This window comes from Bombina bombina, chromosome 2 (assembly GCF_027579735.1).
Source record: "Bombina bombina isolate aBomBom1 chromosome 2, aBomBom1.pri, whole genome shotgun sequence".
In the NCBI taxonomy this organism is placed as follows: domain Eukaryota; kingdom Metazoa; phylum Chordata; class Amphibia; order Anura; family Bombinatoridae; genus Bombina; species Bombina bombina.
In genome coordinates this window covers 1068272168-1068291331 of record NC_069500.1, presented here as the reverse complement: position 1 = coordinate 1068291331, position 19164 = coordinate 1068272168, and the positions used below count along the sequence as shown (strand labels likewise).

Sequence of the window (19164 nt, the reverse complement as noted above, 5' to 3'; positions counted from 1 at the left end):
CAGGGTGTTCTTTGCCAATCCCAGGTGTACAACTGAGTGATACAACAAAGTCCCGCCCCACTTGTGGCATAGTAGTCTGTAATTATCCAACGTACGCTTTACCAGTAACTTTTTCAAGGATGCAGGTTCTCCATCTTCTTATTTAAAAAGTCCTTTCTTTCCTTATTGGGTAATCCACTGTTTCCTTAATTGTTTAATTAACTCCATCATGTCTGATTTGCAGTTTACAATATGTAATGGTTTGCCCTTAATTGCTAACATATTTTTAACAAATATACACTTCACATTTACAATAATTTACAATTTTGCAATAAAAAACAATATCTTACTTAAATGTATAAAACTGTAATCCAAAACATTAATAGCAATAGATGAATATATATGTAATCTATACTACATATAACAAATAAAAATACAAATATTAAATTAAAGGGAATAATAATATCTCTATTCTTATTGGAGATCAAACTCAGGTCTATACATTCATAATTGCAAACCTTTACCACTACTCTGTAGAGCAGTTAAAACTTTTAATTATCGAATCATTTTAGAATTAAGTCTTTATATTATGTATAGTCATGTGTTATAATAGAAAACAAACCTATATACTATAAGGGACATTATACACTACATTTTTCTTTGCATTAATGTTTTGTAGATGATCCATTTATATAGTCTATACAGCTTTACTATATACTTAAAGGGACATTATACACTAAATTTTTCTTTGCATTAATGTTTTGTAGATGATCCATTTATATAGTCTATACAGCTTTACTATATACTTAAAGGGACATTATACACTAAATTTTTCTTTGCATTAATGTTTTGTAAATGATCCATTTATATAGCCTATACAGTTTTGTTTTTTTTTATGTATAGTTTCTTTCATGTAATTGGCAAGAGTCCATGAGCTAGTGACGTATGGGATATACAATCCTACCAGGAGGGGCAAAGTTTCCCAAACCTCAAAATGCCTATAAATATACCCCTCACCACACCCACAATTCAGTTTTACAAACTTTGCCTCCTATGGAGTTGGTGAAGTAAGTTTGTGCTAAGATTTCTACGTTGATATGCGCTTCTCAGCATTGTTGAAGCCCGATTCCTCTCAGAGTACAGCGAATGTCAGAGGGACGTGAAGGGAGTATCACTTATTGAATACAATGATTTCCCTAACGGGGGTCTATTTCATAGGTTCTCTGTTTTCGGTCTTAGAGATTCATCTCATACCTCCCTTTTCAGATCAACGATATACTCTCAAATTGCCATTACCTCTACTGATAACTGTTTTAGTACTGGTTTGGCTATCTGCTATATGTGGATGGGTGTCTTTTGGTAAGTATGTTTTTTATTACTTAAGACACCTCAGCTATGGTTTGGCACTTTATGCATTTATATAAAGTTCTAAATATATGTATTGTTCTTATATTTGCCATGAGTCAGGTTCATGTATTTCCTCCTGCAGACTGTCAGTTTCATATTTGGGAAATATAAACATCTTTTAATGAAATTTTCTTCTGTTAAGTGTGATCAGTCCACGGGTCATCATTACTTCTGGGATATTACTCCTCCCCAACAGGAAGTGCAAGAGGATTCACCCAGCAGAGCTGCATATAGCTCCTCCCCTCTACGTCACTCCCAGTCATTCTCTTGCACCCAACGACTAGATAGGATGTGTGAGAGGACTATGGTGATTATACTTAGTTTTATATCTTCAATCAAAAGTTTGTTATTTTAAAATAGCACCGGAGTGTGTTATTACCTCTCTGGCAGAGTTTGAAGAAGAATCTACCAGAGTTTTGCTATGATTTTAGCCGGAGTAGTTAAGATCATATTGCTGTTCTCGGCCATCTGAGGAGTGAGGTAAACTTCAGATCAGGGGACAGCGGGCAGATGAATCTGCATAGAGGTATGTAGCAGTTTTTATTTTCTGACAATGGAATTGATGAGAAAATCCTGCCATACCGATATAATGTCATGTATGTATACTTTACACTTCAGTATTCTGGGGAATGGTACTTCACTAGAATTACACTGTAAGAAATACATAAAGCTGTTTATCCAGAGCACTGACTATCATCCCGTGGGGCAAGATCTGCTGACACCTTAGTTAGCCCGCTTCATAGTAAGACAAGCACAATGTAGTCAACCTCCTGCCAACAGCTTTGTACACAATAAGAGGTCTCTGAGCTACTATGTTGAGATTCTGGGCTGCAGTTATAGGGTTGTTCTGAAGAGAGCAGTCCGGTGGAGAAAGAAGTTCCAACGGCTCTGGAGTGTATGTACCTGCAAGCTGTGATCCCATTTGTTTGTCCAGCGAGCTAAGATCTCCTGCACATATATCAGTGATGTCCCATCTTGGCGACTCATCTATATGCAAAGCGCTCAGATCTGTGTAATCCCAACTCGAGAGCAATATATAAGCTGGGGAGGCCAGTGTTGTTTGCAGCTGCCCTTCTTCCTCCTGACCTGGGACCAGAGTGTTGTTTGTGGTTGCTGCTTGTGATGTGTTCACGGCTGGATAGGTAATATGGTCGGGTATTTGGATCGCCCCAATCGTCTGATTGATCTGTGTAACACTAAAAGGTAGACCTCGATGCTCCAAAACGCTACCGTTTACACTTTCCATATGACCATACTTCAGCTGGGCGGGTGGTTGGGCTGCGCAGGAGCCGCTCGTATGGAGCGCTGCATGTAATGTCTCCTCGAGGGCAACATGGTGCTTCTCCAGTATGCGGGCTAGCTCCACAATAACACTGTCGGTGTTCATCTTGTAAGTCGGACTGTAAGTATACCAGTCTTTAAATTGAAAAGGGTCTTCTCAAAATCCTTCTTCTTTTGGCCGATTGAGGGACTCACGCAGTAAAAAAGAAAAATGGCCACTATCTGTAGGCCTCACTAAATATCGCCACCAAAGTTTGCAAAAGCTGCGTACTTCCTCCTTTCAGGGTTCTTATTCGAGCCTCGGGAACAAATAGGTACCTTGTAGTTAATAAATAGTCTGAGCTGAGCGGTCAATTGTATATTTATTATCAATAGATAGCCGGAGCTAAGGCGATGTGCGACCGCTCAGACTCAGAGTTAACTCCGCCCCCACATAAAGCTGTTTAATAACTAGAGATTATGTTTAACGTTTTTGCTGGAATGTAAAATCGTTTTCATTTGCTGAGGTACTGTGTGAATAAATGTTTGGGCACTATTTTTCCACTTGGCAGTTGCTTAATCTGTTTTCTGACAGTTTCTGTTCTCCCTCACTGCTGTGTGTGAGGGGGAGGGGCCGTTTTTTGGCGCTTTTACTAGCATCAAATATTTCAGTCAGCAACTCATTGTATTCCCTGCATGATCCGGTTCATCTCTACAGAGCTCAGGGGTCTTCAAAACTTATTTTGAGGGAGGTAATTTCTCTCAGCAGAGCTGTGAGAATTATAGTTTGACTGAGATAAAAAACGTTTATTCTGTAATTTGTTTCCTGCTTTCAGAATTTGTTATCTTTGCTAATGGGATTAAACCTTTGCTAAAGTTGTGTTGTTTACAAGGATTGAGGCTATAACTGTTTCAATTTATTAATTTTCAACTGTCATAGATCTTCTGTGCTTCTTAAAGGCACAGTACGTTTTAATATTATTCTAATTGAATTGTATTTCCAAGTTGCAAGTTTATTTGCTAGTGTGTTAAACATGTCTGATTCAGAGGATGATACCTGTGTCATTTGTTGCAATGCCAAAGTGGAGCCCAATAGAAATTTATGTACTAACTGTATTGATGCTACTTTAAATAAAAGTCAATCTGTACAAATTGAACAAATTTCACCAAACAACGAGGGGAGAGTTATGCCGACTAACTCGCCTCACGTGTCAGTACCTACATCTCCCGCTCAGAGGGAGGTGCGTGATATTGTAGCGCCGAGTACATCTGGGCGGCCATTACAAATCACATTACAGGATATGGCTACTGTTATGACTGAGGTTTTGGCTAAATTACCAGAACTAAGAGGTAAGCGTGATCACTCTGGGGTGAGAACAGAGTGCGCTGATAATATTAGGGCCATGTCAGACACTGCGTCACAGGTGGCAGAACATGAGGACGGAGAACTTCATTCTGTGGGTGACGGTTCTGATCCAAACAGACTGGATTCAGATATTTCAAATTTTAAATTTAAACTGGAAAACCTCCGTGTATTACTAGGGGAGGTGTTAGCGGCTCTGAATGATTGTAACACAGTTGCAATACCAGAGAAAATGTGTAGGTTGGATAAATATTTTGCGGTACCGACGAGTACTGAGGTTTTTCCTATACCTAAGAGACTTACTGAAATTGTTACTAAGGAGTGGGATAGACACGGTGTGCCATTCTCACCCCCTCCGATATTTAGAAAAATGTTTCCAATAGACGCCACCACAAGGGACTTATGGCAAACGGTCCCTAAGGTGGAGGGAGCAGTTTCTACCTTAGCTAAGCGTACCACTATCCCGGTGGAGGATAGCTGTGCTTTTTCAGATCCAATGGATAAAAAGTTAGAGGGTTACCTTAAGAAAATGTTTGTTCAACAAGGTTTTATATTGCAACCCCTTGCATGCATTGCGCCGATCACGGCTGCAGCGGCATTCTGGATTGAGTCTCTGGAAGAGAACATTGGTTCAGCTACTCTGGACGACATTACGGACAGGCTTAGAGTCCTTAAACTAGCTAATTCATTCATTTCGGAGGCCGTAGTACATCTTACTAAACTTACGGCGAAGAATTCAGGATTCGCCATTCAGGCACGCAGGGCGCTGTGGCTAAAATCCTGGTCAGCTGATGTTACTTCTAAGTCTAAATTGCTTAATATACCTTTCAAAGGGCAGACCTTATTCGGGCCCGGGTTGAAAGAGATTATCGCTGACATTACAGGAGGTAAAGGCCATGCCCTGCCTCAGGACAAAGCCAAAGCCAAGACTAGACAGTCTAATTTTCGTTCCTTTCGTAATTTCAAAGCAGGAGCAGCATCAACTTCCTCTGCACCAAAACAGGAAGGAGCTGTTGCTCGCTACAGACAAGGCTGGAAACCTAACCAGTCCTGGAACAAGGGCAAGCAGACTAGGAAACCTGCTGCTGCCCCTAAAACAGCATGAATTGAGGGCCCCCGATCCGGGATCGGATCTAGTGGGGGGCAGACTTTCTCTCTTCGCCCAGGCTTGGGCAAGAGATGTTCAGGATCCCTGGGCGCTAGAGATAATATCTCAGGGATACCTTCTGGACTTCAAATACTCTCCTCCAAGAGAGAGATTTCATCTGTCAAGATTGTCAACAATCCAGACAAAGAAAGAGGCGTTTCTACGCTGCGTACAAGAGCTCTTGTTAATGGGAGTAATCCATCCAGTTCCACGATCGGAACAGGGACAGGGGTTTTACTCAAATCTGTTTGTGGTTCCCAAAAAAGAGGGAACTTTCAGACCAATCCTGGACTTAAAGATCCTAAACAAATTCCTAAGAGTTCCATCGTTCAAGATGGAGACTATTCGGACAATTTTACCTATGATCCAAGAGGGTCAGTACATGACCACTGTAGATTTAAAAGATGCTTACCTTCACATACCGATTCACAAAGATCATTATCGGTACCTAAGGTTTGCCTTCCTAGACAGGCATTACCAGTTTGTGGCTCTTCCATTCGGATTGGCTACAGCTCCAAGAATCTTCACAAAGGTTCTGGGTGCTCTTCTGGCGGTACTAAGACCGCGGGGAATCTCGGTAGCTCCATACCTAGACGACATTCTGATACAAGCTTCAAGCTTTCAAACTGCCAAGTCTCATACAGAGTTAGTGCTGGCATTTCTAAGGTCACATGGATGGAAGGTGAACGAAAAGAAAAGTTCACTCGTTCCACTCACAAGAGTTCCCTTCCTGGGGACTCTTATAGATTCTGTAGAAATGAAGATTTACCTGACAGAGGACAGGCTAACAAGACTTCAAAGTGCTTGCCGCACCCTTCATTCCATTCAACACCCGTCAGTGGCTCAATGCATGGAGGTAATCGGCTTAATGGTAGCGGCAATGGACATAGTACCCTTTGCACGCTTACACCTCAGACCACTGCAACTGTGCATGCTAAGTCAGTGGAATGGGGATTACTCAGACTTATCCCCTTCTCTGAATCTGGATCAAGAGACCAGAAATTCTCTTCTATGGTGGCTTTCTCGGCCACATCTGTCCAGGGGGATGCCATTCAGCAGACCAGACTGGACAATTGTAACAACAGACGCCAGCCTTCTAGGTTGGGGTGCCGTCTGGAATTCTCTGAAGGCTCAGGGACAATGGAGTCAGGAGGAGAGTCTCCTGCCAATAAACATTCTGGAATTGAGAGCAGTTCTCAATGCCCTCCTGGCTTGGCCCCAGTTGACAACTCGGGGGTTCATCAGGTTTCAGTCGGACAACATCACGACTGTAGCTTACATCAACCATCAGGGAGGGACAAGAAGCTCCCTAGCTATGATGGAAGTATCAAAGATAATTCGCTGGGCAGAGTCTCACTCTTGCCACCTGTCAGCAATCCACATCCCGGGAGTGGAGAACTGGGAGGCGGATTTCTTAAGTCGTCAGACTTTTCATCCGGGGGAGTGGGAACTTCATCCGGAGGTCTTTGCCCAAATTCTTCGACGTTGGGGCAAACCAGAGATAGATCTCATGGCGTCTCGACAGAACGCCAAGCTTCCTCGTTACGGGTCCAGATCCAGGGATCCAGGAGCAGTCCTGATAGATGCTCTGACAGCACCTTGGGACTTCAGGATGGCTTACGTGTTTCCACCCTTCCCGTTGCTTCCTCGATTGATTGCCAGAATCAAACAAGAGAGAGCATCAGTGATTCTAATAGCACCTGCGTGGCCACGCAGGACTTGGTATGCAGACCTGGTGGACATGTCATCCTGTCCACCTTGGTCTCTACCTCTGAAACAGGACCTTCTGATACAGGGTCCCTTCAAACATCAAAATCTAACTTCTCTGAAGCTGACTGCTTGGAAATTGAACGCTTGATTTTATCAAGACGTGGATTTTCTGAGTCAGTTATTGATACCTTAATACAGGCTAGGAAACCTGTTACCAGAAAGATTTACCATAAGATATGGCGTAAATACCTATATTGGTGTGAATCCAAAGGTTACTCTTGGAGTAAGGTTAGGATTCCTAGGATATTGTCTTTTCTACAAGAAGGTTTAGAAAAGGGTTTATCTGCTAGTTCATTAAAGGGACAGATCTCAGCTCTGTCCATTCTGTTACACAAACGTCTGTCAGAAGTTCCTGACGTCCAGGCTTTTTGTCAGGCTTTGGCCAGAATTAAGCCTGTGTTTAAAACTGTTGCTCCACCATGGAGTTTAAACCTTGTTCTTAATGTTTTACAGGGCGTTCCGTTTGAACCCCTTCATTCCATTGATATAAAGTTGTTATCTTGGAAAGTTCTATTTTTAATGGCTATTTCCTCGGCTCGAAGAGTCTCTGAATTATCAGCCTTACATTGTGATTCTCCTTATTTGATTTTTCATTCGGATAAGGTAGTCCTGCGTACTAAACCTGGGTTCTTACCTAAGGTAGTTACTAACAGGAATATCAATCAAGAGATTGTTGTTCCTTCTTTATGCCCAAATCCTTCTTCAAAGAAGGAACGTCTACTGCACAACCTGGATGTAGTCCGTGCTCTAAAATTTTACTTACAGGCAACTAAGGAATTTCGACAAACGTCTTCTCTGTTTGTCATTTACTCTGGGCAGAGGAGAGGTCAAAAAGCTTCCGCTACCTCTCTTTCTTTTTGGCTTCGTAGCATAATTCGTTTAGCTTATGAGACTGCTGGACAGCAGCCTCCTGAAAGAATTACAGCTCATTCTACTAGAGCTGTGGCTTCCACTTGGGCCTTCAAGAATGAGGCCTCTGTTGAACAGATTTGCAAGGCTGCAACTTGGTCTTCGCTTCATACTTTTTCCAAATTTTACAAATTTGACACTTTTGCTTCATCGGAGGCTATTTTTGGGAGAAAGGTTCTTCAGGCAGTGGTTCCTTCTGTATAAAGAGCCTGCCTATCCCTCCCGTCATCCGTGTACTTTTGCTTTGGTATTGGTATCCCAGAAGTAATGATGACCCGTGGACTGATCACACTTAACAGAAGAAAACATAATTTATGCTTACCTGATAAATTCCTTTCTTCTGTAGTGTGATCAGTCCACGGCCCGCCCTGTTTTTAAGGCAGGTAAATATTTTTTAATTTATACTCCAGTCACCACTTCACCCTTGGCTTTTCCTTTCTCGTTGGTCCTTGGTCGAATGACTGGGAGTGACGTAGAGGGGAGGAGCTATATGCAGCTCTGCTGGGTGAATCCTCTTGCACTTCCTGTTGGGGAGGAGTAATATCCCAGAAGTAATGATGACCCGTGGACTGATCACACTACAGAAGAAAGGAATTTATCAGGTAAGCATAAATTATGTTTTTTTCTTACCTGGGGTTTAGTCTTTTTTTAATTGACGACTACTTGCAAATTGCGGGCGGTATTAGGCCCGCGGGTGCGTCAAATGCTAAACTTTATTGCGTCATTCTTGGCGCGAAAATATTTTTGGGGCGGAAAAATACGTCTATGACGCAACTTCGTCATTTCCGGCGTCATACTTGACGCCGAGATCTTTCACACGGTTGCGTCATTAGTGACGTGAGTGTGTCATTGCCGGTTATTTTTGGCTACAAAAAAGTTTACGTTACGTTGTGCATCATACTTGCCGCCAAACTTTTTTATTATTTCAATACCCCATTGTTGTTTGCCTCTTGCTTTTTTCTCTATCAGAGGGCTATGCTATTTGCATTTTTTCCCATTCCTGAAACTGTCATATAAGGAAATAGATAATTTTTCTTTATATGTTGTTTTTTCTCTTACATTTTGCAAGATGTCTCAATCTGATCCTGCCTCAGAAGTTTCTGCTGGAACATTGCTGCCTGACATCGGTTCTACCAAAGCTAAGTGCATTTGTTGTAAAATTGTAGAAATTATTTCGCCGAATGTCATTTGTAATAGTTGTCATTATAAACTTTTACATGCAGATAGTGTATCCATCAGTAATAGTACATTGCCAGTTGCAGTTCATTCAACTTCAAATGTGCATGATATACCTGTAAATTTTAAAGAATTTGTTTCTGATTCTATCTTGAAGGCTTTGTCTGCATTTCCACCTTCTAATAAACGTAAAAGGTCTTTTAAAACTTTTCATTTAGTTGATGAAATTTCAAATGACCAACAACATAATAATTTATCCTCTTCTGATGAGGATACAAAAGATCCTTCCTCAGACATTGACACTGACAAATCTACTTATTTATTTAAAATAGAGTATATGCGTTCTTTATTAAAAGAAGTTTTAATTACTTTGGATATTGAGGTAACCAGTCCTCTTGACGTTCAGTCTAATAAACCTTTAAATTATTTTTTTAAACCTCCTGTGGTTTCTCCAGGGGGTTTTCCTATTCCTGAGGCTATTTCTGATATGATTTCTAATTAATGGAATAAGCCAGGTACTTCTTTTATTCCTTCTTCAAGGTTAAAAAAAAAATGTATCCTTTACCAGCAAAATCTATAGAGTTTTGGGAAAAAATCCCCAAAGTTGATGGGGCTATTTCTACTCTTGCTAAACGTACCACTATTCCTATGGAAGATAGTACTTCCTTTAAGGATCCTTTAGATAGGAAGCTTGAATCTTATCTAAGGAAGGCCTATTTATATTCAGGTCATCTTCTTAGACCTGCAATTTCTTTGGCTGATGTTGCGGCTGCATCAACTTTCTGGTTGGAGAATTTAGCGCAACAGGAATTGGATTCTGACTTATCTAGCATTATTCGCTTACTGCAATATGCTAATCATTTTATTTGTGATGCAATTTTTGATATTATCAAAATTGATGTTAGATCCATGTCTTTAGCTGTATTAGCTAGAAGAGCTTTGTGGCTTAAATCTTGGAATGCTGATATGACATCTAAATCTAGATTACTATCTCTTTCTTTCCAAGGTAATAATTTATTTGGTTCTCAGTTGGATTCTATTATTTCAACTATCACTGGAGGAAAAGGAGTTTTTCTTCCTCAGGATAAAAAACCTAAGGGTAAATCTAAGGCTTCTAACCGTTTTCGTTCCTTTCGTCAAAATAAGGAACAAAAATTCAATCCTCCTCCCAAGGAATCTGCTTCCAATTGGAAGCTTTCCTCAAATTGGAATAAATCCAAGCCATTTAGGAAACCAAAGTCAGCCCCTAAGTCCGCATGAAGGAGCGGCCCTCATTCCAGCTCAGCTGGTAGGGGGCAGATTAAGGTTTTTCAAGGATATTTGGAAAAAATCTGTCCAAAAACAATGGATTCAGAGCATTGTCTCTCAAGGGTATCGAATAGGATTCAGAGTAAGACTTCCTGTGAGAAGATTTTTTCTCTCACGTATCCCAGCAAATCCAGTAAAAGCTCAGGCTTTTGGAATGCTGACATCTAAATCTAGATTACTATCTCTTTCTTTCCAAGGTAATAATTTATTTGGTTCTCAGTTGGATTCTATTATTTCAACTGTCACTGGGGGAAAGGGAGTTTTTCTGCCTCAGGATAAAAAACCTAAGGGTAAATCTAAGGCTTCTAACCGTTTTCGTTCCTTTCGTCAGAATAAGGAACAAAAACTCAATCCTCCCCCCAAGGAATCTGCTTCCAATTGGAAGCTTTCCTCAAATTGGAATAAATCCAAGCCATTTAGGAAACCAAAGTCAGCCCCTAAGTCCGCATGAAGGAGCGGCCCTCATTCCAGCTCAGCTGGTAGGGGGCAGATTAAGGTTTTTCAAGGATATTTGGATAAAATCTGTCCAAAAACAATGGATTCAGAGCATTGTCTCTCAAGGGTATCGAATAGGAATTCAGAGTAAGACCTCCTGTGAGAAGATTTTTTCTCTCACGTATCCCAGCGAATCCAGTAAAAGCTCAGGCTTTCTTGAAGTGTGTTTCAGACCTGGAGTCTTCAGGGCTAATCATGCCAGTTCCTCTTCAGGAAAAAGGGTTGGGGTTTTATTCAAATCTATTCATTGTCCCAACAAAGGAAAATTTATTCAGACCAGTTCTGGATCTGAAAATTTTTAATCGTTATGTAAGAGTACCAACTTTCAAGATGGTGACTTTAAGGACTATTGTGCCTTTTGTTCAGCGAGGACATTATATGTCCACAATAGACTTGCAGGATGCATACCTTCATATTCCGATTCATCCAGAACATTATCAGTTTCTGAGATTCTTTTTTCTAAACAAGCATTACCAATTTGTTGCTCTTCCATTTGGCCTAGCAACAGCTCCAAGAATCTTTTCGAAGGTTCTGGGTACCCTACTCTCTGTATTCAGAGAACAGGGTATTGCGGTGTTTCTTTATTTGGACGATATCTTGGTACTAGCTCAGTCTTTACGTACTGCAGAATCTCACACAAATCAACTAGTGTTGTTTCTTCGGGAAACATGGTTGGAGGATCAATTTACCAAAAAGTTTTGTGATTCCTCAGACAAGGGTCACCTTTTTAGGCTTCCAGATAGATTTAGTGTCCAGGACTCTGACTCTAACAGACAAGAGACGTTTAAAATTGGTTGCAGCCTGCTGGCACTTTCAGTCTCAGTCATTCCCTTCAGTGGCTATGTGCATGGAAGTTTTAGGGCTCATGACTGCAGCATCGGACGCAATCCCCTTTGCTCGTTTTCACATGAGACCTCTACAGCCTTGTATGCTGAATCAATTCTCAGAGCTCTTCAATTTTGGCCTCTGTTAAAGAGAGAACCGTTTATTTGTTTTCAGACAGACAATATCACAACAGTGGCATATGTCAATCATCAGGGTGGGACTCGCAGTCCCCAAGCTATGAAAGAAGTATCTCGGATACTTACTTGAGCGGAATCCAGCTCCTGTCTATTCTCTGTGGTGCATATCCCAGGTGTAGACAATTGGGAGGCGGATTATCTCAGCCGCCACATTTTATATCCAGGGGAGTGGTCTCTCCATCCAGATGTGTTTTCTCAGATTGTTCAGATGTGGGGTCTTCCAGAGATAGATCTCATGGTCTCTCATCTTAACAAGAAACTTCCCAAATACCTGTCCAGGTCCAGGGATGTTCAGGCGAAAGCAGTGGATGTGCTGACACTTCCTTGGTGTTATCATCCTGCTTACATTTTCCCGCCTCTAGTTCTCCTTCCAAGAGTGATCTCCAACATCATCATGGAACAATCATTTGTGTTGCTGGTGGCTCCAGCATGGCCACACAGGTTTTGGTATGCGGATCTGGTTCGGATGTCCAGTTGCCCGCCTTGCCCACTTCCGTTACGGCCAGACCTACTATCTCAAGGTCCGTTTTTCTATCAGGATCTCAAATCATTAAATTTGAAGGTATGGAAATGGAACGCTTAGTACTAAATCATAGAGGTTTCTCTGACTCAGTGATTAATACTATGTTACAAGCTCGTAAATCTGTCTCTAGAAAGATTTATTATAGAGTTTGGAAGACTTACATTTCATGGTGTTCTTTTCATAAATTCTCCTGGCATTCTTTTAGAATTCCTAGAATTTTACAGTTTCTTCAGGATGGTTTGGATAAGGGTTTGTCTGCAAGTTCCTTGAAAGGACAAATCTCCGCTCTTTCTGTTTTATTTTACAGAAAGATTGCTATACTTCCTGATATACACTGTTTTGTACAGGCTTTAGTTCGTGTTAAGCCTGTTAATAAATCAATTTCTCCTTCTTGGAGTCTGAATTTGGTTCTGAAAGCTTTACAGGCTTCTCCATTTGAACCTATGCATTCTTTGGACATTAAACTACTTTCTTGGAAAGTGTTGTTCCTTTTTGGCCATCTCTTCTGCTAAAAGAGTTTCTGAGCTATCTGCTCTTTCTTCTGAGTCTCCTTTTCTGATTTTTCATCAGGATAAGGCAGTTTTGCGGACTTCTTTTCAATTTTTATCTAAGGTTGTGAACAACATTAGTAGAGAAATTGTTGTCCCTTCCTTGTGTCCTAATCCCAAAGAATTCTTTGGAAAGATCCTTACATTCTTTGGATGTGGTAAGAGCTTTGAAATATTATGTGGAAGCTACTAAAGATTTCAGGAAGACTTCCAGTCTATTTGTTTTATTTTCTGGTCCTAGGGAAGGTCAGAAGGCATCTGCTATTTCCTTGGCTTCTTGGTTGAAACTTTTGATTCATCAAGCTTATTTGGAGTCTGGTCAGGCCCCACCTCAGAGAATTACAGCTCATTCTACTAGATCAGTCTCCACTTTGTGGGCTTTTAAGAATGAAGCTTCAGTTGATCAGATTTGCAAAGTGGCAACTTGGTCCTCTTTGCATACATTTACTAAATTCTACTGTTTTGATGTATTTGCTTCTTCGGAAGCAGTTTTTGGTAGAAAAGTTCTTCAGACAGCTGTTTCAGGTTGATTCTTCTGCTTTTGATTTAAGTTTTTTTCTTTCAATTATGAAAATAAACTTATTTTTTTGGGTTGTGGATTAATTTTTTCAGCGGAAAATGGCTGTTTTTATTTTATTCCCTCCCTCTCTAGTGACTCTTGAGTGGAGATCCACATCTTGGGTATTGCTATCCCATACGTCACTAGCTCATGGACTCTTGCCAATTACATGAAAGAAAACATAATTTATCTAAGAACTTACCTGATAAATTCATTTATTTCATATTGGCAAGAGTCCATGAGGCCCACCCTTTTTATGGTGGTTATGATTTTTTGTATAAAGCACAATTATTTGCAAATTTCCTTTGTTGATGCTTTCTACTCCTTTCATTATCACCCCACTGCTTGGCTATTCGTTAAACTCAATTGTGGGTGTGGTGAGGGGTGTATTTATAGGCATTTTGAGGTTTGGGAAACTTTGCCCCTCCTGGTAGGATTGTATATCCCATACGTCACTAGCTCATGGACTCTTGCCAATATGAAAGAAATGAATTTATCAGGTAAGTTCTTACATCAATTATGTTTTTGCTTATTTTTAAATAACATTGCGCTGATTTTCAGACTCCTTACCAAGCCCCAATGTTTTAGGAGAATACTGATGTATACCTACTCCAGCTTGCTCCTGAAAGAATCTTTCTAATGACACGGTGAGTTAACGGATCATCTAATTACTATTGGGAATATCACTCCTGCCCAGCAGGAGGCAGCAAAGAGCACCACAGCAAAGCTGTTAAATATCACCTCCCTTCCTTCCCACCCCAGTCATTCTCTTTGCCTATGTTAGAGCAAGGAAGTGGTAAAGTTTAGGTATCTGGAAGTTTCTTCAATCAAGATTATATATATTTTTTTTTAACAGTACAAGCTTGTGCTGTTTTTCTACTAGGGTGTAGCCGTAGTCCACATCAGTCTCTTCAGTAGAACAGTGGTGGCTTTTAAGCAATGGGAACTTGTGGAGTACAATCCTCACTGCACCTCCCATGTAGTTAATGCTGCCCTAATATTGAAAGCCTGAGTAAGATTACTCAGTCTTTATCTCTGTTTCCACAGGTCCATGTGAGACAGAGGACCTCTCAAACCTAGTGAGCTGCCTTGCTGCAGACAGACTTTATTAAGGTAAGTGCTATTTTATTTTTTTCTGGGGCTGCTTCAAGAAAAAGATGGCACTTTACTATTAATTTTAATGGGACACTGAATATGGATCATAGCGAGTTTATGGCCTTATTTTAGGCAGTGGTGCAGGCACTGGGGATGAGGAGATGGGCTCAGTTTTATGGTGATTGTTTTTACTTGCTCCCGGCGTTTTTTTTTTTTTTTCCTCAGTGTAATCATACCGACCGGGAGATTAGTTCATTACGCTCACGATTGTCGGGTCTGACGCGCTGAAAAATTTCCTTTTCGCGCTCTTTTCTTCTCTTCCTGTGTACAGAGGGGAGAAATTTAACTGCGGTTACAGTCCTGTGTCTTACAAGTGACGGACCTTGTGTACAGTGCTCCGGTTTGAGTACGGAATACATCCGAGATCTATTGGCTTGTCACTATATGGCAGGGTTATAACACAATATATTTAATAATTATCCTTTAAACTGAACCCCAATAAAATATGCATATACTAGAAACCATAAAATTAATATAAATTCCTGAATTCTTTATTATTAGTTAATATCTATGAACACATTGAAATATATTTGTAGGAACCAGAGTATGAGTCAATATTATACACGTTTAAAACTTTTAAAATATGCTATGCAAAGTTCATAAAAGTTTACCTTTAAAACTAGCCTTATTCACAATAGAATTTCATTCAATTTACACAATGAGATTCCAAGATATTTAGCTGCTAACATTCAAACAATACACTCGGCTATTTAACCACAATTTATTCTAATATAATTTCAATTTAAAACATCAGAAATTGTATATATTATTTGTGCCAACAATCAAACTCTATGTCAATTTATCTAAGCTGAATTAAGTTCTTAGTTACCTACAGTTAAAACAAATTCTAAGACATATATATATATATATATATATTGCAAAGATAAATTAGTTAGCATACAAAAGTCAAATTTGACACTATACAGGATTATGAACACAGTTTAAAAATACTGAGTGCTCCTTTAAATCTCTTAACTATAATTTGAATATGGTCTTACCAATAACCTTTGTTTCAAATATTAAAAATTAGGACAATTATACATCACCAATTCGTAGCTGTCTTTTCCAAATATTTTTAGATCATCTCATTTGAAGGAAAGTTATCGCATAGATCAAGGTAAGTTTTCAGTTCCTTGCTTAAAATGATTGTGTCCCCAAGAGAATGGCTGCCAGTTATCAATCACTAGTGACAAGCAGATCACCAAAAACTGTCCCTTGTTTGCATTTAGCTATTCCTTTTATAATCATTGATGATTTTTTTCGTTCACGCCCCCGGTGCTTGTCCCTTCTTATTGGATACTTTGGGGAACGCTCCCTCATTGGCTCTGTATGTGTGTCCTAATAGGACATTTATTTGGCTGTTACACCATTCCAATCCCCTAGGGGGCAGCAGACAACCAACAAACACATCTCACCATCCAACATTTTTAACAATTCAATATTCTTATAAAGGGATTATTCATCAGACCATAACTTCTTGCATCAATCACTTACAATATTAATTATAGATTGGGTAGTATCATATCATTTTCCTGATTACCCCTATACCAAGCACCTTTTTTTTTTCAACGTTATATTATATCAAAGTAATTATACTGTTAACTTATTAGCTTAAAATGAATAGCATTTAAAATCCTGATATATATATATATATACATACAAATACAGCATGTTTCACATTCAGTGTACTTCTTCCTGAATATATAAATTGATGCCCATGTCCAATTGTTGTCTGTAACCAAAGAAATAATTGTTAGAATGCTCATGTTAAATCCCAAAACATTCTATGTTTCCAAAAAAATATATATATAGGTGAAAACATCTTGAAATTTTTGCTCTTAGGTCTCCATGTTTAATATGTGTCTGAATATACTGTACATATGTGTACCCCCCCACACACACACCTATATATATATATATATATATATATATATATATATATATATATACATACATATTCATACAAAATACAGCAGATAAAACATTGTTATATTTTTTTTAATTTTATAATCATGTAGGCTGTATCAAAAATTGAATTTTAAATAGCTTAACTATAACATGTGTATATAGCTCACAGGGGGTCATTTAACAGGCAGCTGTCAAGAGCCACAATTCCCTGAATATGCCTGTATCCTCAAACCCTTTCCCAGACAGATCGGCTCCTTACTTTGGCAGGAAACCCATTTATGGGCATGTCCCTCTGAGGCTTCATCATGCTAATTTCCATTTCCTTGAGATTGTGAGCATCTCATTAGGCTTTAAAGACAGATCCCAGACACCCCGTCCCCACTCACTGTATGGGGTAAGGGATGTTTTGAAATTACTCAATTGTTCTATCCTATCTCAAGCCATAAAACCCTGCTCTTCCTCAAAATCACTTCTACAACATTCCTTTTTAAAGTATTTAAATGGATACTAAACCAATTTATTTATTTTGTGATTCAGATAGAACTTGCAATTTTAAGCAACTTTCTAATTTATTGCTATAATCAATTTTTCTTTGTTCTCTTGCTATCTCTATTTGAAAAAGCAGGAATGTAAACTTAAGAGCCAGCCCATTTTTGGTTCAGCACCTGGGTAGCGCTTGCGGATTGGTTTGCTACATTTAGCCACCAATCAAGAAGAGCTACCCAGGTGCTGAACCTAAAATGGGCCGGCTCTTAAGTGTACATTCCTGCCTTTTCCAATAAAGATAGCAAGAGAACGAAGACAAATTGATAATAGGAGTAAATTAGAAAGTTGCTTAAAATCGCATGCTCCATCTGAATCATGAAAGAAAAAATTTTTGGGTTTAGTATCCCTTTAAGCCTTTGGCTGGGGTGTCTTTGCCTCCTCCTGGTGGCCAGGTTCTGTATTCCCACAAATAAGGAATGAAGCCGTGGACTCTCCTCATACAGATGGAAAGGAAATTATCTGGTAAGCATAATTTATGTTTTTATTATGTTACACTGTTTTAGTTACTGAGATTAGCTTTGTTTATTTAATCAAACAAAACATGTTTGAGACACTTTTTTTTTTTTTTTTTTTTTTAACGTTGCAGAAATTTGGAACAATAAGGGCAGATGTGATCGAACAGATGAGATTTAAGCAAAGACTCAAAGTGATACAGACTTTAGAGGATACTACAAAACGAAATGTGGTAGGTTCTTGCTTTGCTGCATATATTAGTTTATAGGTAGACTGCATGTGTTTCTGGTTTGATATATTCTTTTAATCACTATAACATTTCAGACACGCTGAATCCAGCATTTATATTATAATGCACAGCAGACATTTTAAAGTATATTAAAATAATTTATGGAATACACTTTTGTTTAACATCTACCATATTAAAATGAAATGCTGCTACTATAAGTATGCGATAAGAAAGCTTGCAGAATGCTTTTGCAATAAACAAAAACACAAGCGATGGGCTACATCAGACACTGCTAATGGCTATAACATGGCTACACCACGGAATGTGATCTGTGCAGCAAGAACAAGTACCAGTGACTCATGATTTCCCCCTATAGCAATGCGCTTATGCCAGCTGGTGTGCATGAGAAACAATTGTCAGCTAAGCTAAATGCAGCAAGCTTGTGAAATGATGAGGTGGCTGTGGGGTTAGAGGCTTTAGAATAAGAGCTGAAGGGAAAGGACACAAGAGTTTAACTGTTGTCTAACTGCTAATGAGAACTTTAGCTTGCTTAATCTATATATTTAACTAACGTATTACCAAGCAATAGATCACTACAATGTTAAAGGGATATGAAACCCAACATTTTTCTGCTATGATTCAGATAGAGCATTTGATTTTTAACTTTCTAATATACTTCTGTTATCGTTTTTTCTTTGTTCTCTTTGTATCTTTTGTTGAAAGGCAGGGATGTATACTTAGGAGCCAGCCCTTGTCTGGTGCACTATATGGCAGCAGTTTTGCACAAATGTTATCCATTTGCAATAGCACTAGATGGCAGCACTATTTCGTGCCATGCAGTGCTCCAGATGCCTACCTAGGTATCTCTTGAACACAGAATATAACAGGAACAAAGCAAATTTGATAATAGAAGTAAACTGGAAATGTTTTAAAAATGGATTGCTCTGTCTGAATCACAAAAGAAAATATTTGGGTTTCATATCCCGTTAAGTGACTCAGTTTGAGAAGAAGAGACCCAATTTTTTTCTTTCATGATTTAGAAAGAACATGCAATTTTATAATAGAAGTAAAGTGGATGTTTAAAATTCTATTTTCCTTATGAATCATGAAAGAAAAATTTTGGGTTTCATGTGCTTTTTAAATTTCTTATCATCATGATCATTACTTATTTCCATATGAGAATGTAAGACGATGAACATTTACATGTGTTTAGAAACATTCATGGCTCAGGAATTGTATACAGTACAGCAGGTAGAGGTATACTGATGACTGCTGGCAGTGATTTCCAGAGATCACTTATTTTTGCCAAGCTATTATATGGTACTATTCAGTATAACTTTAATTGAACATTATGGCCTCGATTACAATCTATCTGTGATTTTCTCCCAAAAACAATTTTTGCTTTCC

The 19164-nt window shown here is 39.1% G+C and overlaps 1 protein-coding gene across 1 annotated transcript in view; it reads left to right on the top strand.

Annotated features, from left to right (window-relative positions):
* Positions 1–19164, top strand: part of TBC1D9 (TBC1 domain family member 9) — a 512458-nt gene that overhangs the window by 373233 nt on the left and 120061 nt on the right. Inside the window, exon 14 of the mRNA XM_053703695.1 lies at positions 17662–17760. Coding sequence (XP_053559670.1) covers positions 17662–17760 — 99 coding nt within the window. The remainder of the gene's footprint in view (positions 1–17661; positions 17761–19164) is intronic.